Raw genomic sequence first — 23519 nt, forward strand, 5'->3', positions numbered from 1 at the left:
TGTCGGACGGATACGAAACTCAACACCAAGATTGTATCATGTTTTCCTGTTTCCACTACATTTCCTGCTCAGCTGCTGCTACACCATGCCTGCTGACTCGCTGCAGGGTGATTGCGAACTTCCTTGAGATAACCCAAAGGCGCTGGTGCGCGGCCCCCAGTCCCGGCTCAGTTCTCCCGTATTCCGGTCTCCGTTGTTCGTAATAAAGCCGTAAAAAATACAGTGTTCTTCGGTGCAACATGAATGATGACTCCTCACTGTTACTCTGGCTTGTATAATTTTGTCATGCTTAGGAGTGATGTGGCAAATATTGTACCTCGTTAATTGTCACACATTGATCGTTTTTTCAGACGTCAACATGACGTTGTATACAAAGAAGAAAGACGTGGAACGCTATGTCAAGGAACTGTTGTCGAAAGTGAAGACCGATGATGAGGTAAGCTTACACCCATTTCACTTATCGGTAGATAGATTCAACCCTAAATAATATCGATGCCTACATTTACTTGTGATGCCTACCCCACGTCATGCTATCGCCAGCTCTGCGTGACTGTAATTAGTGGAATATTAAGCCATTGTCCAGATTGTCCAGGACCAAGTATGAACATTTTTACATGAATCTTGTCAGAATTTTTGTCGATGTGTGCTGCGTTTAATGTACACTCCTTTTTTAGGAACATTTGGAAGAAAGTGAGCTTTTAATGTCAGCTGACTCAGGGCCACACTGTAATCCGTTCTGACTGCATGTCACCCCATCCTCCTCTGTTGCAGCGCAAGCTCAAGGGGTTCACGATCGCGCGCATGTTTCACCAAGTGGGTGACCAGCGGACGGCTCGCCAGTACCTCAGCTGGTACCTGGAGGCGCGCCCGGGCGCCGCGCCGGCCCACAAGCTGCTGGGCCAGGTGCTGGCGGCCAGCGGCGAGCCGGCGGCGGCGCTCTCCGAGTTCGGCCTCTCGCTGGAGCTGGACCCCCACCAGAAGGACCTGGTCATGACCGGTGAGTCACTGATGGTCGGGGCGGCTGGCTGGGGGCTCGGTTTTACGTGTGACTAACAATATCCGATTTTTGTGGACATTTTTGTAAATGAACCATCGAAGACAACACAGAATAATTAGAAAAGAGAGACAAAGAACAATGACTTCCTACATCATTTCAGTAATGACTGGTCTATAAAGGCTTCCAATTAATGTAGTGCTCACTGCTCAGCAAGGTTTATGTCGTACCTATCTCACTGAAATAATTTTTTATATGAAATGAATGAAATAGATAAAATTGTTTCATACCTACAAACAGCTTCAAACCGATCAGTAAATTACTCGTTTGGACTATCTCCTGTCGTTGAGCCGGCTCACTGGCCGGCTGACCGTCGCCTGCACCTCACAGGCTGTAAGCTGCTGCTAGAGCTACCGGCCAGCACACCGAACGCCAACCGGTGGCTCGAGCACGCCACCAAGTACTTCAAGAGCGACCCGATCGTGCTGAAACTGCGCCAACATCTGCGCGACGCGGGTGGAGGGCAGGGCGTCAGCGGAGAGGACGTGGACAAACTGCTGGCCGGTGAGTATTTACTGGGATGGTAGGGTTGGAGTACAAACTTTTGGCTGGTGGCCGTGGGTCAATTAGGTGTTCGGGCTTGGGGACAAACTTCTGAATAGTGGGCTAACTGGGGGATATTCGTAGGTAACTGTGCGGTCATTTTATCTATCAGGCTTGCAAGGCTGTATGTTGGAGCTATATTTTTCATTTTCAATTGGCAGAATATTCCGAAATGTGGTAGTTTTCCTTATCTTGTCGATGACGATAAGGATTTTCCTTATCTTCCCTACATCGATGACGATCGGTTCGCTAAAATGTAATTGTTTCAGCAATATTAATTGTTCGCAGCGGAGCTGGCTGCCGAGCCGACCGACCCGGAGCGGCACGTGCGGCTGGCAGAGCGGCTGGCCGTGTCGGCCGGCCAGGCAGAGGCGGCGCGCTACGTGCGCAGAGTGGAGGAGCGCCGGCCGTTCCCGCGCTCCGCCGTCTGGTACCAGTGCGTGGCCGCCATCTGCCAGGTTAGAGTTCAGCGGAAGGACGGACGGACGGACGGACAGACGGACTCAACGAAGCATTTACTCATATGATCACAGGATTTTCAGATACATGTTTATGGCAGACCGAACTCGATAGTCTACTTTGTACGTCATATTAACAAGCTATCAAACAACGGTGACAATTTGATTCTTTAATTCGAGTCCAGGGCATTCCTGGCCAAAGTTTTTATTCAACTCTGAAACTCAACACAGCTCTATGTCGCATTGAGGTCAGTTGATGAAAAGATTTACAGGTAAATATAAGTTTTACCATATAGGTCATAGTTTGCTTATGATAAAATGTTGTTTATGAGCCTGGCCGATAACAGTTTGTACGTTTTGTGCGCGGCCGCAGAAGTACCAAAGCTCTGTGAGCGCCCCGGACCGGCAGTACCAGCTGCTGCGGCTCGAGGCGCTGGACAGAGTCGTGGCCCTGGCGCTGGAGGAGCGCCGGCCCATCTCTGAGATCACCACCGATCTGTACAGGTACGTGGGAGGGGCAGTCTGGTGCGTCAAAGTGCATCGATAGCTGACTGAGAGGCTGGACTTTCAGCTATGGGCGTGAGAATGATTCCGGACTACCATCGGTCTCCTCATGATTGGTCTCACCCGACTAATGATAGGACATGTTGATTAAACAAATGTAGTTTGTTATTGTATTTCTGCTGTGGTAACTAGTATAAGTAACTGGCCAACACAGTTCCGTTGTCATTTTATTCTGACCCACCCGTCCTTCGTCTTCAGGCTGGACCAGCAGCTGCTGCAGGTCTCGCGCGAACTGGAGTCCGCCGGTGAACCGGAACAGGCGCGTCTGGAGTCGGCAGCGCTGCTCAACCACATCACCGGACAGCTGTTCTTCCACATGGGCTCTGTGCTGCTGCTCGGCGCCGCGCAGGTCAGATGACGATAGTGACGGTGGTAGTGGCTGGGCTTGTTATGCGCACTTACCAGCCTGGCTAGATTGTCATGATATTTTAGCCTTGCACACGCAATTTAGCATCATACAAGTACCCAAGTAAAGACATGTACTACTGCAGCTGCTTCTGGTTTAATTGCGATACGCTCTGCGATATGGCTCTGTTAGCGATGTTTGAATTATTTGCCCTGTTTCCGTCCGACAGGGAGTGGGAGAGGCTGGCGGGGACGGCTCCCGCGAGGTCAGTGACATGGCGCTGGCCCTGTTCCTGGCCGCACAGGCCTACGCGCCGCTGGACACCGTCTCTAAGCTGTACCAGTGCAGCTCCCGGCAGGTGAGTCTGATACTGTAACCGTTACACCACCACTGTAACCGTTACAGTTCGCTAGACATGGCCTCTAAGCGGTATCAGTCCTCGTTCCCCTGTTTCATCGGCTCAGGCCGTCTGTTTAGTACGCAGGTGCGTCAACGCTAAATGAATCAATGGCTCACCAGTGTAGTCATGAAGAGGTGTTCATCTTCATGGCATGACTTCATGACATCTATTCTTCATCCCCGCTGTGGGTGCTCGAATTGACCCCGCCCGTCTCTCCCGCTCCGTCCCCAGGCGGTGCTGGACGTGTGGCGTCGTCAGGCCGGCGCTCGCCAGGTGGAGGTCGGATGGTCAGTGCTGGCTGCCGAGACCAACAGCCGACCGGACCACGTGCTGAGAGTACAGCAGCAGTTCTGCACGCAGAAGGGGCGCAGTCGGATCCACTCCCGTCTGTTCCGCTCTGCCAGTGTGTCGGGACTGGGCCGCGCCGACACCTCGGCCTTCCTCACACTGCCGGCCTTCCTGGAGACGAACCCGGTGGCGCCGCGGCCGGCCGACCTGCTGCCGCTGGCGCCGCTCTACTGGCAGGAGCACGCCGGGCGGCTGCAGCAGATTGTCTGGCTGCGGCTGCGCGCTCCGTCCGCCGGCTACCAGCCGCCGGGTAGTACCCTGCCGCTGCAGGCGCGCGGTGCGGCGCCCAACGCCACCGCCGCGCCCGAGACCCTCTGTCTGCTGGACGTGCTCTGCTTCCTGGAGGCGACCGTGTACGTGACGTCGCAGCTGCGCGCGGCGGCCGGCCGGCGCGGGGCTGATGACGCGCTGCCGCCGGCCGTGGCCGGCCGGCTCTGCTCGGAGGAGCAGGCCGAGTGGTGGGCGGCCGTCCACCGGCTGCAGGGCGAGCCGGCCGGCGCGGCGCCCGTCCAGGAGCTGGCCGCCCTCCGGCGCCAGCTGCAGCGCGGCCTGGAGGCCGTCCGCTGTCTGCCCGGCCACGGCAACTCGGTCCGCCTGGTGATGCACCTGGCTCACTGGGCTCTGCAGCAGGCTGTGTCGGGTCCCCTCGACCAGGCGGCTGCGTATGAGGCGCGTGCCGAGCTGTACCTGCGCGCGGCGCTGCCGCTACTGGAGCGTCTGCAGCGCGGCGGCGCCGACCGGCCGCCCAAGCAGCGCCTGTTTGACTGCAGCGAGCCGGAGCCGGAGCCGGACGGTGCGGCGCTACTGAGGGACGAGGCGTGCCGCCTGCTCGCCGGCGTGCTGCAGCGCCGCGGCCTGCTGCAGGAGGCGCTGCCGCTGGTGGCCGACCTGCCCTCCGCCGACGCCGCCTACCAACAGGGACTGGTGAGTGACGGAAGTTATGCTGCACGACCGGTGTTTTCCTCTGTACAGCTGCTCACGATTGTTATAATCGGTTTTATTTGACTTACAGTCGGCGCGCCCTAAAGCCGCCATAAAACAAGCCAATGATTGTTGGCTTGCAACTCATATTAGTCGACCATAACTCCGATCTCGTGCCGTGCCTCCCCCTCCACGACCCTGCATCTGACTCTGGTCTGTGTGACGGCAGATTCTACACCAGCTGGCGCTGCGTCCGGAGGTCGAGGACTCGTCAGAGCTCTTGCGACGCTCCCTAGAGTCCTTCTACCTGACACTGGACAGACTGCGAGACCCAGGCACGTACTTAAGAAGCAATGCAGTAACTTGCTGTAACTGCCGCTGTATAATCTATTGTAGGAACTGTGCGATAATTCATTACAAAGTTGCGAAAGTGCAAACCCTCAGGGCGGCGCAACTTTAACACTTGTGTTAAATGAACCGACTGATAGCTATGCACCGCCTCTTCAAGGTCGAGTTATCGGCTGGAATCTCCTATCTATTTGAGCTATACACACAATCGGACACTGTTACGGCCGGGCTCTTATCTCCCCGCGAGGCGCGATATCTAGCTGAGCAGCTGTCGGGTGGTGCGGTGCATCAAACGGCGATAGTGCTGCGATTGCAGTATCGGCCGGCGAAGGGGTTGGGCTCGGCGGGCCGTCCTCGCTCCCCTGTTCTGTGTGTGACGGACTGGACGCGTGGTGTTTCTGCAGTGGGCAGCGGCTCGGCACTGCCGTCCAGGGAGGACCTGGCCTCTCAGATACGGGAGGTGGAGCATCTGATAGCCGAGCAGACGGCCGCATCCACACACGGTGAGCCAACTAACTGGCGTCTCGGTCAGAGGCTGTCCGTGCATCACAGTGCACAGCAACGATACGTCCGTATCTGAATATGTAGACCACGTAGACATAAACGAGTCCATTATTGATTCTTGAATGATCCATTAGTAAAACTACGTTAAAATTGACTATTGTTATATCAGTCACTTGCCAGTATTGTGTTCGTCTATTACCTAGGACTAACCGTGCCCTATGACTCGGTCTCCCCTGACCTCTGACCCATGTCTCTCCACGTGACCCTGACCCACGTCATGTCTCTACAGTGAACGGCTCGTGCAGCGCGAACGTCACGCTGGACCGGTCGGTGACGGCCTCGCGGTGGCTGGGGCTCGCCGCCGGCGGCTCGGTCACCTCCACCCCGCGCCGGCCGGCCACCTCCGGGGCGCTCAACAACTCCGGGGCGGCCGCCTCGCCGCTCAATCTCTCCGCCAGCTTCGGACAGGTGGGTGGGGAAGTGCGGCTCACGGGAGAAGGGGGAGGCGGCTCGCAGGCGTTAGCCATGTGTACTCGGCCACAGGCGGGCCAGGGGGTCCGCCCTGATCCGACCGTGGCTTTATCTCTGTATTACTCACAGTTATTAGACAGTCTTCTCTGGTAACCAAATTAGTACGCGTACCTAACCGAGTTTTGTTCTGATGTAGAGAATGAATTGAAATGATCGTGTGACTGACCCTGTACCGTGTCAGTTTAGGACTGGCGTACCCCTCCATGCAGGGTTTCGGAGTCGTGGTAGCGGTTTTCCGACTCCGACTCCGACTCCGGGTGACGGGCCTGATACAAGTGATACGAAGCATTGAAAACGACACTTTATTAACCCGCGCCCTGCTGGGGGGGGGGGGGGTTGAACACCCGCTCCGGCGGCGGCCTTTTTCGGCACACCTTATCATGCATCTTTTCTGCATATGCTGTGAAAATTTCAGACCAAGGTCACTCAACGTCAGGTCATCAGGTCACATCAAGTGACCTCACCTCATAACAAGTTTAAGTGCCTGCCATAGCTACACCGAGTGGCCGATCACTTTGAAACTTTCAGCAATTGATAAGAGTAACAGTATGTACAAAATGTTCATCTCGGAATTTTGATATCGGTGACCTAAGGTCAGATCAATTTTCCGACCTCTCTTTTACCTATAAGTCAACAGGAGAAAATTGAAATGCGCCTCTTTTGGGCCAATGCCATTCTAAACATTTTCAAGCATCGAATTACAAGTGAACATAACACAATGAACCGGAAAATGGCACCCGTGACCCTTCGTTATGTCTCTAAGGTCATCTCGGGTCACGAATGATATCTAACAGTTTTTCGCTAATACCTTTTGATAGAGGCACGCTAGAGTAATGAAAACGCTTTAGAGCTGTTCGGCTCAACGATACGAATCGACTGATATGCAACATGACCTTTTCTGGTTAGGCCATTACGATATGCAACATGACCTTTTCTAGTTAGGCCATTTATACCTTCATATTGCCTTGACCTGTGGTCAAATTTTAAAGTTGACGTTTCGAGGTCAAATTATAGTTGATTCGATGCGTCTTGACGAGAGGAACATGATGCTGATAAAAGTTATCTCGTGCAAGTTTTGAGTAAAAAGTTAGGTATTGCAGAAAAACCGTTTCCGCAAAGAACGTCTATTTTGACAGTTTTTGCTCCCTGCAGCAGTAGCGGCGGAACACCTTCAATTAAGGGGGGGGGGGGCACTGCCGACTTTTGGTCCCATTCTTTCCATGCAACGCCCATAGGGCTAATGTTAAAATGCCAAAATCAAAGGGGGCACGGTGCCCCGGTGCCCTTCCCGTTCTGCCGCCGCCGCCTGCAGGGCATAATGCCCTGCAGACTAAACCGTTGACCTTAGGTTAAATCTGAGAGGGCTACTCAGAAAGACCGTCAAAAGAGCTATCCAATGCGCTTTTCTGTTGTGCTGTAGCTCTATCCGTTCCTGAGTTAAGCGCCGGTCTGTCGAGACTTATCGAAATTTGACCTCGGAAGTGGCGAAATTTTACCTTCGGTGACCTCTGGTGACCTGACCTTTGACCTGACCTAAAAAGTGTCTAAAAATGTCTTCATTATTTTTGACGCTCTTTCGAACGCCTCCTACGGCGTGTCGCGACGTAGCCCAGGAGCTGAGTTAGAAGGGGCGGGGTGTTCACACCCCCCCCCCACCCCAAGCAGGGCGTGGAAATCCAGGACCAAGATTCAAAACAAGATGTGTGAAAAAGCTATTTTTGATCACCAGAAGCGAACTCTACTGCGGGGCCACTGGTTAAAAACAACTGAAAACTGATATCACCGATTCTAGTTAACTTCCCGGAGTCGGAGTCGAGGCAGCTTCACCGACTCCGACTCCGACTCCGACTCCGACTCCTGGCTGCTTGCCATGACTCCGGGCGACACCGACTCCGACTCCGAAACCCTGCCTCCATGAAGTTTGACTCTTTACCGTTCGTTCAGGACGTGCCCCTATATGGAGCGGCCGTGTGACTGACCTTGTACCTATCGATCGTTCAGGAGGCACGTCCCTCGATGGAGCGGCCGTGTGACTGACCTTGTACCTATCGATCGTTCAGGAGGCACGTCCCTCGATGGAGCGGCCGTGTGGCTGACCCTGCACCTATCGTTCGTTCAGGAGGCACGTCCCTCGATGGAGCGGCCGTGTGACTGACCCTGCACCTATCGTTCGTTCAGGAGGCACGTCCCTCGATGGAGCGTCTGTGCGCCGAGCTGCAGGGTCTCAAGGTGGCCGTCCGGAGTCTGACGGACCAGCAGCGGCAGCAGTCGCCGCCGGCGCCGGCGGCCGGCCGGGACACATGGCCGCAGCGCTCCCGGGAGCTGCGGGACGCCGTGCTGGCGGATGTGCGCGGCGCGCTGGGCGAGGAGCTGCCGCAGCTGCGCCGGGAGCTGCAGGAGCTGAGGGTGAGATGGGGGATGAGGCTGCGGCTCAGGCCCTGTGGGGATTGAATCCGAGTGGTCTGCCATACCCGGTGGTGGGTGGCCCGTTGAGATCACGCCATCAATGTTATGATCGTCATTGTTATGAACATATTCGTCTAACATCCTATTGATATAGCGCTTGCTGGTGTTTATGTGTTAAATTGCATCGCAATGGGAGGAACGATATTAAGTGCTGTTGCGTATTTTCCATCATGTCGCGCTCCCATGGTGTCTCGCTCTCGTTGTCTTTGAAGCCTCCACCTCTGACGCTCCCTGTGCCCTCCCTAGCTGGAGGTGGCGGAGATGCGGAAGCAGAAGCAGCAGGAGGCGCAGGCGCCGCCGCCGCAGCCGCAGCAGCCCGCCATGCCGCCCGAGCTGTTCGGCTTCATGGCCGCTCTGACCAGTGAGTGACTCATTGATTCATTGCAGGGGCGGGCTGGTTCGACCATTTCAGGTGTCTAGTTCCAATAAGAGCGAAAGACATAAAGGCTGCCCGTTGTGACTGACGTAAACTCTGCTGCTGTACATTACAGCATTTTGCTCGTATCGATTGGACTTGTGACCATAAATGTTTGCCAACTCTCGGAGATAGTAACGTGCTAAGATCTGAAGTTATCTGGGGTATGGTTGCGGTTTTTATTGTGTGTAGTTGATCTGTCTTTGACAGCACTAGTTAATCAGTATTACGAACTTAACTGTCGGCCCCGTTCTCAGGCATGCAGCGAGGTATGCCGCCGATGATGCCCATGGGCCTGGCGCCTCCGCCGCCGGCCATGGCCTACCCGGCCTCTGCCTACCAGGGCATGTCTCTGCAGGACACCAGTCTCACGTGAGTCGGGCGGGACGGGCGCGTCTAGTCGTCGTATGCGCGGGTGAATGTCAGCATATGGAAAATGTTGCGTAGTCTGGTGACTAAGCAACATTTTCCATTTTCATGTCCCGGCCTGCTTTTAGCAGGCGCAGCCATTGTTGGCCCGATGCATGCAGTGGTTGCTAAGTGGCTTTTTCGGTGTGATCGACCACTGTGTTGGCATTGGGATTCAACATGACATTGGGTTTTACCAATCTGCTGACTAACCGACCGACTGGCTGACTGTGGACTAACCGCTGACCATTGACTGACCACCCGTTCTTTGTGCGCCGGCAGTGACCCGCTGGCCCCCTCTGCGGCGCTGGGCGGCCAGCTGCCCGGCCAGGCCGGCCTGGCCGGTCCTCCGCAGCCGCCGGCGCCGGCCGCCGCCGTGCCGCCCGCCTTCTCGTTCCGTCCGACGGACGGTGCCGCCGCCAGTCCGGCCCCGTCGGCACCGCCCGTCGAGCCGGACACGCCGAGCTTCTCGTTCCGGCCGCCGACTGCCGAGGGCGCCACCAGCACACCGGCCAAGGTCAGTCAGGGGGTGGAGTCCGGCGGCAGATGGAGGGATTTAATTTGTCCCGGATGTCACTTTGTGGTGAATTTGGCCGTCACGGGCCCTTTGTTTCTATGTAGCTAGCATATGGGAGCAATTGGTGGCTGGGCTTTCCCGTTTATGCTCATTCGCTGAACGCCATTGAAACTTTACTTTACCACTGGAGTTGCCGCACCCAGAAAATTTAATTGACGAACACAAAAGCATGAGGGTGAGCCGCGCTGGTTGACATAGGAGATTAAGTCTTTCGATATGTGTGGAGGGAGGGGGTGCGGGGTATTTCCAGTCGCTGTGTGTGGTCTGTACTCTGTCCCCCCGGCCGATGCGTCCTGCCGCATCTCTCGTCTGACCCCGCCGTCGTTCCAGCCGTCTGCTCCTGCTAATGTGACCGTGTCTAGCCGGGAGCCGCTGCCAGCGGCCGTCTGCGCCGCTCCGACCGCGCCACCCTCCGTCATCGTGCCGCCGGAGCACATCAAACCGCAGGGTAGGTGGTACGTCCCGCCAGGTGTGAGGGAACACCGCCGTGGGACGCCGCACCCTGACGGGTCATTAGTGGTGATCCGCGGCAGTCAGGTCATAGCTGCTGCTCAGCTGGCGACTCAGTTTAGCCAGCTCGATCTGTAAATGAATGAGTTTTTGTAACTTGTAAATAGTTACTACGCAGCGTTCCGTTTTGTAACAGCCTGGATCGATCACTCTGAAGTGACGGAATATGACTTGCTGTGCGAATGTGTTCCTGAATAGAATGATTTCTATGGTTTTATGGTGTTCATTTAGTAATCCCTGCCGCCCTTCCGTCGTCAGTGGTGACACCTCAGAGGCCGACCATGGGCCTGGCGGCAGCGGCGGCGGCGGCAGCGACCGCGGACAAGTCACCGCACCAGTTCCAGATCAGACTGCCCTCCAGCGCGCAGCTGAACGTGACATCTCCACTGGGCGACTCCGGTGGGTACCGGGGGAAAGAGTGTCTCAGACTGGAGGCGGTGTCTTACCCGCTCGGGAGGGAGCGTCTTACGATCAGTGTCTTCAACGTTAAATACAACTTGCCTGTCTACGAGCATATTCTGTCCAGCGTGCTCCAATTAGTTACACCAAAGTTGGCATCATATAACGCTGCTGACTTATTCTAGATACTCCCTAGAGAATATGCCACCTGGTACAGTTTAATATTGGCGTTTACACCAATATAACATCCGCCTAACTCTATGTTATTCGCTGTCATCTAACCGCTGTGTGTCTGTCTGTTCCGACAGACAAGCCGGCCTACACGACCGTCAGCACGCTGCCCAACATCCCGGCGCCGCAGTTTAGTGCCGTCTCGCCGCTCCAGAACCAGAGCCGCTCGCCGGGCCGTGATCGGCTCGACTCCAGTAAGGATCAGTCGGGGGACGTGGCGGGACATCGGGGGGGGGGGGGGGCGCCGCGATTGGATTCATTGAGGGACTATGATCCCGGAAAGGGGAGTGAGTATGGGTGAAGTAGTCATTGGTAGTTTCCAGAATGTGTACGATTTTATGTGGTTAATGTACAGGTCTCGCGGGTTTTAGCGGTAGGTTTTGCACCTAGAAAATTTAGTGTACTTCAGGCTATATCTTCGTCGTCTTAAGCTTTTAAGTGTTGAAGATGCGATCGACTTGTTGGGTAACAAGCCGGCCATGATCGTGTAAAATGGCTTCATCGTAGATCGATTAGCTTCTGAGATATAACCGGAAATGTAAAAGTGCAAAACCTACCGCTTAATCTCGCGAGACCTGTACAAGTATCTTGGGAATGTCAGTGCCACCGGTAAGTTCTTAAGCAGCTCTAATTGCTTCCAATAAATATCGCGCGGTTCCGTCGTCTTTTGACCCCACCCTACAGTCGGGACCTTCCGTGAGGACCCTCTCTCTTCCCTGTGCCTGACATTCCCCTCCCCCTCCTCCCCACACAGCCGGCTCGTTCCACGAGGACCCCGACTACGAGCCGATGGCCGACTTCAAGCCGGTTGTGGCTCTGCCTGAGGAGGTAGAAGTGCGCACCGGAGAGGAGGGCGACATGCCGCTGTTCGCCGCTCGCTGCAAGCTGTTCCGCTTCACCGAGGGAGAGTGGAAGGAGCGCGGTATCGGAGAGCTGCGCGTGCTTCACCGGGAGGACGACGGACGCGTCCGCGTGGTGATGCGTCGCGATCAGGTGAGGTTGACGGATGGGTGGAGGAAAGGATGAACGTTCTGGGGCGGCCGCCGAGAACGACTGCTGTAACTTTTGGAATGCTCCCTTAGAATTTGTGACGTCAGCGCAGATCTAAACGATTTATTTTAAATCTTTTACTAAAACGTTTGGTAGCACGCGGTGGTATATGCCGCTTTGCGCGCAACAAGTGCCGCACTTTCAAATGTGCTGTACCTCATGACAGTACTCTACTCCCAAAAATCGTGGTGATACATATTATTGATGAGCTTGATGGTAAAATATCCCCCCCCCCCCCCCGACGCTAGGTGAATAGATAACGGACTTCAGTAACTCAACACGGTAGCTCGGTTTCGCCCCTCACATCTGACTCTCTCTCGTCCGACAGACCCACAAGGTGTGCGCCAACCACTTCCTGCAGCCGGGGATGGAGCTCAACAGTATGAAGAACCAGCCGCGGGCCGTCATATGGGCCGCCAAAGACTTCGCAGGTGGGCAAAATTCGACTCCTTTTTATACATGCCCTCAGGCATGCTACTCTGGTTTTCTTTCGATGTTTGTGCTGTTTGACGATATGTCACACTGGGAAGTCCAGTGAGTGTAGCTGTTGCATTGTGCGTGGTGGGTCGAGATCACTGACCCAAGTGATGCCACTTGCGTTGACAGATGAAGAACTAAAGGACGAGCGTCTGTGCGCCCGCTTCAAAACGGAGGAGGAGGTGGAAAAGTTCCGCGCCGCCTTCCGGAAGGGCTTGGAGCTCATCAAGGCGGCCACTGGCAAGGTGAGAGGCTTGTGGCTGAAACAGTTTGGGTCTGTGGTTCTCATTAGAGTACCTGCGAGTGAAAACGGGACGGAGGAGGGAGGAAGGGGCATTCTTTGGTAGAGCTGCTAAGTTGTGCCGTTTTCACTGGATGACCAACAAACACATGTGTTTTGATTTTGTGATGCAGTATCTCGAATTGCTTTGGTACGCAATGATTTTCTAATGTATTCTTTACTCGGTATGAAAGTTTTGTTCCGTTTCATTTCAGAGTACTGCGTCCAAGTCGCCTGTCAAAACTCCGGCGGCTGCGACCCCTGCTAAGACCCCGTTCGGCCCCGCCAAGACGCCGTCGTCCGCGTCGTCGCTGCCGGCCGCCATCCCGTCGGTGGTGAGCGCAGGCGCCGACGATAACGCTGAGGAAGACGATGACGATGACGACTGGTACGAGACCGACGACGAGGAGACCACTTCTGATGAGGAGGAGGACGAGGAACCGCTCCGGATCGCCTGTAAACCAGAGTTCAACTTCGCTGGTGGCACCAAGTCCAACAGCGCCTTCTCGTTTGGGTTCGGCGGTGGAGCTCCGGCGGCGACCACCGCGCCCACCGCGCCCTCGACTGGGTTCCGGTTCGGTGACAAGGCTCCGGCGACGACGGCCTCGACCACATTCGGATTTGGGTTCGGTAAAACCACGCCGGCAACGGGGGCGAGCTCCAGCACGGACGGCGGTTTTAAGTTCGGCCAGGCGCCGTCGGCCTCAACTCCCAGCACCACGGCTGGCGCCGCTGCTGCCGCTGCCACTGGCTTCAAGTTTGGATTGAGCACTGCCACACCGTCGACCCCGAGTACAGCGGCCAGCTCGGCGGCCACTCCGGCCACCACCACCGGGTTCAGGTTCGGACAGGGCCTGACATCCGTCTCCTTCACGACCCCTGCCGCCTCCACGCCGGCCGCCAAGACCAGTCTGGGCGGATTTAGCTTCACTACCACCCCCAACATCAAGAAGTGCGAGCCGGCGCCTGCAGCAGCCACCACCACTCAGTCCGAGGCCAAACCCAGTCCGTTCGCCGGCTTCTCGTTTGGCTCGATCGGCCAGGGGAGCACGGGTGCCCTCAGCTTCGCCGCTGCGGCCGACAGCGGGCCCGGATTCAAGAAGGATGACTCGTTCAAAGGTGGGTTGTTTGATGGAAAGGATAGCCGAACCTGAGAGTACCTCGTGTCCTTAACTTCCTGCTATGAGATAGTCAAATTAGTTCTCCGTCGATTTGTTTGACGCCAAATAGCCACACTTATGACCAGAAACTCTTATGATTTTCTGCTGAACATCCACGGCGGGCCCATTCCAAGCCGATCCGCCGTTTCCAAGGCTGACACTGTCCATCTGTGCTAAGCCTGGACACACATGATTGTCCCTGGTTCTGACACTGTGCCGCCCATTCGCTGTCTCCAGGTTTCGCCGGCTCCGGAGCGCCCGTGTTCGGCGGCTCGCCGGCCAAGGGAGCCGACGGCGAGGACGCCGACACCACGGCCGAGGAATACGAGCCCAGTGTGCACTTTGAGCCCGTGGTGCCGCTGCCCGAACTGGTCGACACCAAAACCGGTGAGAAGCCCCGCTGGTCAATGATAAGACTGCTCACTGTGCTATGTGTTCTTTCAGACTTGGGGATTTCCAGCTGTAAGACTCAGTTGTATGACTACCACCACGCAGATATAATATCGATTAGTGTTTCCTAACGTTGAATATGGTTCTCGGTTGCCGTAATTATGTATCCCAGAGTGTGTAATAGCATTAACGACTTCATGAATCGTGTCTGCCGGTGTCGCCTTTATCGGCTTCAGGTGAGGAGTCGGAGGAGAAGCTGTTCGGCCACCGCGCCAAGCTGTATCGGATGGACACGGCCACCAAGGAATGGAAGGAGCGAGGTATCGGCGAAATCAAGATCCTGAAGAACGCCGACACGGGCAAATGCCGCGTGCTCATGCGTCGTGAACAGGTAAGGAGCGGAAGGTCTGCCGCTGTCGCTGAGCTCACAGACTAGTCTGTGGGACGACGGATCCAGTCTGCAGCCGTGACTAGCCCTGTCTGTAAGCTGGAACTGACTTACAGCCTCCATCGCTATCGCGATTCTCTGGCTGCTGCGCCCTGTCTAGTCTCTGCAGTCTGCAGTTGCGACTAACGCCGCTTATATCGCCACTGCGCTGAGGCTGTGCACTCTTGAATAGGATGGGGCCTGCCGGTGACTCTCTGATCCGTTCTGGGCGCTCTAAACGCGGCATACGTCCTGATCTCCGCCCACCAGCTGGTGCTGAAGCTGTGAAGTGAGCATGACACAGGTGTGTGCGGCTAACCAGTAACCTGACCTATCTGCTCGGTTCGTCAGGTGCTGAAGCTGTGCGCCAACCACGTGATCCGTCCGGAGATGTCTCTGGCGCCGCTGCAGAGCTCCCAGTCGGCCTGGGTGTGGTCGGCCAACGACTTCTCAGAGGGCGAGGCCAGCCAGGAGACGCTGGCCGTCAAGTTCAAGACGCCGGAGCTGGTGAGTGACACGTACCGTGGATAGGGGATGGACGGGGAAAGTGGGTAATATGGATAGATGGAAGGGAAATGAGGTCTGGATGTCATTGATGGACAGGGGATTAGGAATCGGGAGGGATGGCTGGGGAGTTTTAGGGAAGGACGAAAGCTTAGACGGGGAGTTTTGTAGAGGGACAAAAAACAGACCGGGAGCGGGCATGCTGACATGGACATTGGACAGTAAATGAGCAGATATGACATGCAGCAGCTGAGTCTGACCTACCGCGGCCGTGAATCTTGCTTCATGATTACTAACACTTTTCTTTGTTATAACTTCTCAGGCTCAGCAGTTCAAGGAGGTGTTCGAGTCCTGTCAGAAGGCCGCCGCGGCCACCCCAGTCAAGCCGTCCGCTCCCAAAGCGGCTGAGGCGGCCAGCTCTGGCCCGGCCCCGTCGGCACCCCCGGCCGCTGCCTTTGGATCGACTGCTGCCGGCGCCGCGGCCACCCCGACCAATGGGTGAGGCTCCGAACGGAACGAGATCGGCGTTCTGGTGGTCGGGATTTGTTGTGTTTGGGGCTCACGGTTCGCCAATCTTAGTTTGGTGGCGACGTTCGTCAGGTCATGAATATAACATCTTGGACGTCACCGCTAGAAATTAAGTGGGCAGCCACAATTGGAGAAAGATCATTTTTGGTAAGGTGATCGATGCTGTAACATTTGTCTAGCTTAAATGCATCTCTATTCATTATTCAGATAAAATGCCACAGCGTATTGAGTTCTGCCTTCAGACCGTGATGGAGCCCTGTCATCTGTTAGCTAACCCACGCCCAGTTTTCTCTGCCGAACTGACGTCTGGTCTCCGTCTGCAGCGCCGCCGCGGGCACGCCGTCCCGCGGCTCGTTCGTGTTCGGCTCCGGCACCGGCCCGGCCACCGGCGGCCAGTTCCACTTCAGCGGCGTCAAGCCCAAGTCGCCCGTCAAGCCGTCCCGCTCGCGCGACGCCTCGCTGAACGAGTCGGCCGGAGGAGACGATAACGAGTACTACGAGGGTGACGAGGGCGAGCATCTGCTGTTCGAGCCCGTCATCCCGCTGCCGGATAAGGTATGGACGGAGTGGGGAAATGGTTGGAGGTTCGGGTGTCCGGGGATAGCTGCGCAATGGTCAGAGAACCGTTTGTTTCTGTTAGTGCATTTGTGTCGCGTTTGGAAGACGTTATTTTTTTATTAAGGCTTAATATCAACCTGGTTGAGAGTCTGAAGGCATGAATTAGAATGATGCGTCTGTTTTCGTCGAAGTGAATTAAGTGCAAAAAGGCATCAAATATTTGTACTGTTGACTGCCTGGCATGACGTCCCTCCGCGTGTAAATTGCACTGGTACCCCGTTCCACGCTCTATGTGCCGCTTTCTAACCGCATGTATTGTGTTCAGGTGGAGGTGAAGACTGGCGAGGAGGACGAGGAGGTGCTCTACTCTCACCGCGCCAAGCTCTACCGCTTCGCCAAGGAGACGGGCGAGTGGAAGGAGCGTGGACTAGGAGACATCAAACTGCTTGAGCACCGGCAGACACACAAGATCAGGTACCGATTCATCGTCCTTTGTCAGGGCATGAGGCTGAAGTCTCAGACGCAGGCACAGTCAGAATGAAAGTTATAGTGAGGCGAGTTAGCGTGGTCGCAGCTGCTGTATGTAGTGGCTGGTGATGATGATTCGTGATGTGTTGGTGGTCACTACCGAACGGCGATCTGTCTTATCGGCTGGCTGACTGGCCCTGGCGTAGATGCCGGTGTGTTGACTGCGCTGGCCCTGCTCTGTTGACGCTCCTCCCGTCTGCGGCAGGCTGCTGATGCGACGGGAGCAAGTGCTGAAGATCTGTATGAATCACCGGGTGACGCCCCAGCTGGAGATGAAGCTCAAGGACGACCGCTCGGTGGTCTGGGCGGCCACCGATTACGCCGAGCCCGAGCCGCACGACGAGATGTTCGTGGCCCGCTTCAAGACGGCGGAGGTGGCGGCAGAGTTTGTCGCCGCCGTCCAAAAGGCTCAGGTGGGTCCCGCTGGAGGGTGATTGTGTCAGCCGAATCGGCGAAATTTATAATCGGCTACCAAGACTGTGGGATCGTTTTGTTTTCTCAACTGTTTGTAAATTGCGATGTTTATGCGCTCTAATTGTTTTACATTTGCATTGACTCCTGTCTTCAAGCCTTAGCTGAGTGTATCACAGGTGCTCGTCATCTTCTTTAAACCAACATTCCCACTTTTCTGTTCGCTCCACAGGGCCGCACTGTCGCCTCTCCGGCCAAGTCTGCCCCGGCGCCGGCCGCCGCTCCGTCCGCCCCGTCACCGGCCACCCCTCAGGCCGCGCCGGCCACCTCCAAACCGAGCGCCCCGGTCGCCCAGTCACCCAGCATATTCGGCGGCGGCGCCGGCGCCTCGCCCGGCTCCGGGTTCTCGTTCGGTAACAGGTTCGGCGGTACACCGGCTACCCAGAGCACGGCTACGGACGGCCCCAGCACCAGCTTCACGTTCCGACTGCCGGCCACCGCCAGCGCCACATCGGCGACAGCAGACTCGGGTGAGTCATCATGATTCATGGGTGAACCGGGAACCCGCGTACCATCGCGCCGGACTGGTAGAGCCTCATTCCGACTGGACCATTCACATACGAGCCTCAAGAGTTTAACTGTGGACTGGGCTGTCTTCTGTATGAGAGGACTGCGCTTAAAAGTTAAATGCCATGCCCGCTAACGTGTGGAACTGGGCAGTGCGGGGGATCAATTCTCAGTCTTGAGATGTTTGTCACTCAGGCGATGCACATAAAAATGCATATTTCCTTAAATTTATGCACCACAACTGATCGCTCTCGCTATAAGCTACATGATTTTGCTAACACAGCCGTTCTTCTGACTGATCTCCTCTCCTCCCTCCTTGCCTCCGCGTCTGTACAGACTCGGACGAGGTGACTGTGGTGGGCGAAGTGCAGCCGACGGAGGAGCAGCGTGCCGCCGCCGCCCGGCTCCAGCTGCCGGCCGGGTTCTACCTGTACGAGCAGCGGCCGCCGTGCCGCGGATGCCGCGGCTGCTGGGACCAGATGCCCGGAGAGGTAAGAGTCAACAGTCAGCTGAGGCAACAGTCAGAACGAGTGTTATATAGTGAGGTGTCATTTTGTATGCATGCACGTTTTCATCTAGATTAATCGCTGCTCCAAACTCAAGTGCAGTTGGCATTTTTCCTCGATTCTTATGTTATTTTGATGTGTTCCACTGGATGTAAAACTTGAACTAAAATAACCCGTTCCGTTTTCTATCGCAGGCAAGGGGCGAGTACACCACGGATGAGGGGCCTGTCAGCTCGACCCCTAGCTCTGGCGCCGCGGTCTCCAGTACCACCACCTCCAGCGCCGCGGCCTCTGCCCCTGCCGCCGGCGCCGGAGCCGCCACCCCCAACAGCTCCTTCAATTTCAAGGCGGCCTCGTTCGCGTTCGGCGGCGACCAGAGTAAGGTCGGCGAGGCGACTCCCAAGGCGACGTTTGGGTTCGGCGCTTCGTCCGCAGCCTCAACGCCGTTCAAATTCTCACTCGGCGGAGACGCCAACAAGTCTGGATCGTCGATCTTTGGAGGAGCTGCGGCAGCGGACACAAAGACCACGTCGATCTTCGGAGGGTCATCAGAGAACAAGACTACGTCGATCTTCGGAGGAGCGTCGACATCAGATAACAAGACCACGTCGATCTTTGGAGGAGCGTCATCTGAAACCAAACCCGCCTCCATCTTCGGAGGAACACCATCCTCCGAGACCAAGACCACCTCCATCTTCGGCACACCATCGGTGTTCGGAGGCAAGGGAACCGACAAACCTGTGTCCCTCTTCGGGGGCGCGACCACAGGCGACAACTCTAAAGAAGGCCAGACATTCGGCGGCTCTGGGACTGACTCCAAGCCGAGCTCTCTGTTCGGCGGTTCGGCCTCCGGCGCTCAGCCGTCTCCGTTCGGCTCGGGCTCCTCAGTGTTCGGCAGCTCCGGGTGGCCCTCGTTCGGCAGTGCCGCGGCCAAACCGGCCTCCGGCGAGAGTGACGCCGCGGCCAAACCGACCACCACGGCCGCCGACACACAGCCGAGCTCCACGTTCGGCCTGGGCCTGCAGAGCAGCGGTCCGATTGTCGACTTTGCCGCGATGGCCGCCAAGGCCGGCCAGCCGGTCGGCGCTAAAGGTGAGAAGTGGTTGAGGCTGGCGGGAGAGTTGGGCAGCTGCTCTTTTTCTATTAGTTCTGTGCCGCTGGATGATAATAGGCAGCCATTATGCAATGAAACGTTCTTTCTCTTGCTAGGTGTTCTACATCAGAGCCTTCAGAGCATCCTTTGTATGATTTTTTTTTTTATAACGGATACTTATTGGATACAAGATATGCATTTGTTTGTGTTCGTTTTTCACAGTAACACTCATCAATGCCTTGCTATAGTGGGGTAATGAGTGTCAGAGCCTTTTCGATCGTCGTAACATAAGCTGAATGCAGCCATGTCCTCGCCCTCCACACCTCAGCCGGTACTGACGCTCCTCTCGCGGGTCGGTGTCTGCAGCCGACCCGTCGTTCCAGTTCTCCGGCGCCGGTGCTGCCGTGTTCGGCGGAGGAGCGGCGGCCAAGGGCGGCGCCGACGGCGGCGGCTCGGATGGAGAGGAGGGCGCCGGTGCCGACGACTCGGCGCACGACCCGCACTTTGAGCCGATCGTGCCGCTGCCGGAGCTGGTGGACGTCAAGACTGGCGAGGAGGATGAGAAACAGCGTCAGTATAACGGGGAGACGGAGATTAGGGATGGTGGTGGGGTCGGCAGGTGACAGGACTTGCCTCGATGCGGCAATGAGGTCAGGTAGTGAAGTAAACACCAATGAAAGCAGTTATATTCATTTTATAGGCATAATTTAATAGAGATGCCACATCTGGCTTAAGACGTTGCCTCGATCCTGAGTTAGCATTGCTATTTCGTTATTTGGTTGGTGAAAGTGCGGTGTTTGTGAAGCTCCTAATTGTTCCTGTTTCACGACGGTGGCCTGTGTGGTCTAGCCATGAGTTCTCTCCTGTCTTGTGTCTGATCTCGACGTTAATCGTGTCCCCAGTGTTTTGCCACCGGGCCATCCTGTACCGGTTCAACAAGGACACCTCTGAATGGAAGGAGCGCGGCCGCGGCGACTTCAAGCTGCTGCACAACTCCAGCTCGGGGTCGTACCGGGTGCTGCTGCGTCGCGAACAGGTCAGTCTCTCCCTGTGCTGCGCTGCCGCGAATAGCAGCTGCTGCTCAGTCCTTACCTCTGCATTGCCGTGACTGGGTCGGGTCGAGCGGCTATAGCTAAATGCTTATCTTAGTCCAGGGATAGTTCATAATGGATAGTGACTTGCGCCGTCACATATTCTAGGTCAGCCAGCGGCAGTCAGGCCGGCTGTTCAAACGCTTCAATGCACATATATCACAAGTTACAGCTCGGTTACACACACTCGTTTGCCAGTTACGCCTGTGTTTGACACCGTGCTCGTCCCTCCGCCCACCAACAGGTACACAAGCTGGCGTGCAACCACCGTGTGCTGCCCGACATGGTGCTCACCCGACTGGGCAGCAGCGACCGCGCCTGGGTCTGGTCGGCCATGGACTACGCTGACGAGGAGCCCAAGGCGGAGACGTTCGCCGTCAAATTCAAGGTAAGCGATACTGCCGTCAGGCCTGGCAAAGACGGCGCTGGGCCGATGGGATGTGTACTGTGTATTGTAGAATACGAACGGACCTTGAGCTATGTTTTAGAGTACAACTGCTCTCTATTTTGTGCGTTTGTGACGTTGGGTGATGCGTTGAGCCGTCGCCACCGCCTCCTGACCGCGCTGTTTCCACTGACAGACCGAGGCGCTGGCCAACGAGTTCAAGGCGGCGTTCGAGGCGGCCGTGCAGAAGCTGGCCGAGGCTCCCGCGGCCGAGGAGGCGCCTGGAGGGGCCGAGGAGCCGGAGGGGGCCGAGGAGGGAGAGGGGGAGGACGAGGACGGCGAGTACGAGGACGACGACAGCCCCATGTTCGAGAGACACGCCACGCTGCACGTCAACACAGGAGACGTGTGGAAGGTGGGTGGCAGTGACCGGTCCCTCCTCTCCCAGCGTCTTTTTTTTAGGGGGGGGGGGTTATAGCCGCCCTAACCTTCTCTATGTGTCAATGGGCTCGTGGGAGCTACAGCTGCCCTTACCCTCCGTTTCTTCGCCGCAGCGTCTGCAGGTCTCTAGCAAGTGGGACCCACGTACCTAACTCTCATCAGCCCTAGCTACTATCTGTCTGTTTCTGTATGGAAGGGTCTCGGCTCGTGCGAATTGAAGTGTTTGAAGCGTTCTAACCTGTCTCTGTTTCTGGTCGGCAGCGTCTCGGCTCTGGAGAACTGCAGGTGGTATACGACGAGGACGTGTATTGCGTCCGAGTCATGATGATTAATGAGGACACGGAGAACCCACTTTGCGATGTGCTCATCACCATGCAGCACAACTACCTGGTGAGTGTGGATCTGCGGAAAACGGTCGGCTGTCTATTTCATACCAGCTGGTCGCTTTATCTAGTCAGTTCATTAGCAAGTACTAGACCAAATTATATGCTTTGAAGCATTGCCGAAGTCCTTATTTTCGTTTCTGGAGTCATCAATAAGTTAACGTCTGTTTTTTAGTCGACAAGTGAAGTGTGCCAAGTTGTGTGTCCTTGCCGCCCCCGTCCCTGACCTCACCCCGCGCTCTCTCCGTCCAGCTGGAGGGCAGCACGGTCAGTTGGACGGCGCTCGACTACGCGCTGGACCCGCCGATGCGCCGCACTCTGCGCGCCTCACTCGACTCGGAGGAGGCAGCCGAGGAGCTGGCGCGTGTCATGAACGAGGGAGTGGAGATCGCGGCCGGCTCCGGTATCGGAGACACGGAGGAGGCGACCGGCGCCGCCGGCAGCGGAGGTAGGTCCAGAGACGGGGAAACATCCGCCGGTTAAGGGGAAAGTAAGCCTGGCTAGTGAGCATGCTTTCGGTGGTAGAAGCGGGGAGCAGCGGTGGACTGGTAGGCTGGGAACGTCGGTCTCCTGGCAGCTGGGCTTGTTTGCAGTGGTGAGCAGGGGAACGGCTGCTTCTTCCGTGGTGGTGGTGGGTGACATGACTGCTGAGTGCTGGGCATGCGGGGGATGTGGACGGCGATAGTTGTCGCTCCAGGAGACAATCTGTTTAAATCATCCAATCATTTTAAATCTTTATTTCCGATGTTTAGTGAATGGATACTAACACGCATGCTTGGTATAGGGCACGAGAATGCGCATACCTGTTGGTTCTTAGACTGTTGGCTCTTAGACGCATTTTCTCGCTCTCGCTGCGCTCTTGGTTAAACTAATATGGCGGTGCCGGTTGCGTTGGCAGCTCCTGTTGGTGACTTGGCGTCGCTGGTAGGCGACCAGCCACCGCAGCAGCTGCTGGGCGCCTGCGACCCGGCGCTGGCCCGGGCGCTGGCCGAGCTGCTGGCAGAGTCGGCCTCCGCCCCGCCGCCGCCGCCGCCAGCAGGTGCTGTCAATGTCGCGCGTGTCCGTGACGTGCGCCTTTGTGTTATGCGCGTATTCTGTATATGTGCGTGTTTGTCTGTGGTGGGGAGAGCTTACTCGACACAACGCATACCAAGCGCATTTGCACCGTGCTGCACACACCGTGCTGCATTTTGGCGTTACCGGTTTAAAATCTAGTCAGGGGATCACAAGCCCGTACCGTCCGGCCCTTCCACAGTCCAAAAAGCTCAACATTGTTAGTTTGTAGTATTATAAAAAAATGTCTTCTGAATACTGCTTCGTGCTCCCTCTGTTTGCACCATCTCAGTCATGAAGATATCACAGCAACAAGTGCGAATTGCCTAACGCTGACTTCTTCTGTTTCAGACGAGGAGTAGCCACATCTACCGAGTGCCGCACGCGTGTTCGCTTCACCGCTGGATGCTCGTTTCTTCTGCTGGCCACCGGCGTGATCTTTCTACCCGATGTTTTACCCGACAGGCGGAAAGGAACGGAGAAAATGGTATTACGGGGTGGTACCGTGCACGTTTTGAGGTTGTTTTTGTCACTACATGTGCCTGGATCGGCTTTCTTCATTGATGATTAATAAATGTGTTGCTGGAACGGTTCTAATTCGTTTGAGAAGCGACTCATTACGCCGACTCCCGTGATCTTGGGAAGGTATTACGGTTATTACTGG

The 23519-nt window shown here is 56.2% G+C and overlaps 1 protein-coding gene across 2 annotated transcripts; it reads left to right on the top strand.

The window, feature by feature from the left end:
• The first annotated feature begins 348 nt into the window (after nucleotides 1-348).
• Nucleotides 349-23447, top strand: LOC122366266 (E3 SUMO-protein ligase RanBP2-like). 2 transcript variants are annotated; one of them, XM_043338292.1, is made up of 40 exons: nucleotides 349-436; nucleotides 772-997; nucleotides 1385-1558; nucleotides 1886-2055; nucleotides 2429-2559; nucleotides 2818-2968; nucleotides 3195-3323; nucleotides 3597-4637; nucleotides 4864-4969; nucleotides 5387-5485; nucleotides 5776-5954; nucleotides 8196-8423; nucleotides 8730-8844; nucleotides 9156-9270; nucleotides 9589-9823; nucleotides 10214-10331; nucleotides 10652-10792; nucleotides 11101-11217; nucleotides 11778-12016; nucleotides 12402-12504; nucleotides 12680-12795; nucleotides 13046-13949; nucleotides 14228-14377; nucleotides 14617-14771; nucleotides 15159-15314; nucleotides 15634-15809; nucleotides 16163-16394; nucleotides 16723-16871; nucleotides 17131-17338; nucleotides 17569-17866; nucleotides 18240-18394; nucleotides 18604-19501; nucleotides 19869-20072; nucleotides 20405-20538; nucleotides 20838-20981; nucleotides 21175-21393; nucleotides 21681-21809; nucleotides 22055-22250; nucleotides 22701-22841; nucleotides 23207-23447. In XM_043338292.1, the coding sequence occupies exons 1-40, from the start codon at nucleotides 359-361 to the stop codon at nucleotides 23215-23217; spliced, it is 8670 nt and encodes a 2889-aa protein (XP_043194227.1). In that variant the 5' UTR covers nucleotides 349-358; the 3' UTR covers nucleotides 23218-23447. The 2 variants fall into 2 exon arrangements, with proteins under 2 accessions (XP_043194227.1, XP_043194229.1); XM_043338294.1 differs by lacking the exon at nucleotides 22701-22841 and having other exon boundaries at nucleotides 350-436.
• The last annotated feature ends 72 nt before the right edge of the window (nucleotides 23448-23519 follow it).

This window comes from Amphibalanus amphitrite, unplaced genomic scaffold (assembly GCF_019059575.1).
Source record: "Amphibalanus amphitrite isolate SeventyFive unplaced genomic scaffold, NRLGWU_Aamphi_draft 000793F_arrow, whole genome shotgun sequence".
NCBI classification, from domain to species: Eukaryota; Metazoa; Arthropoda; class Thecostraca; order Balanomorpha; family Balanidae; genus Amphibalanus; species Amphibalanus amphitrite.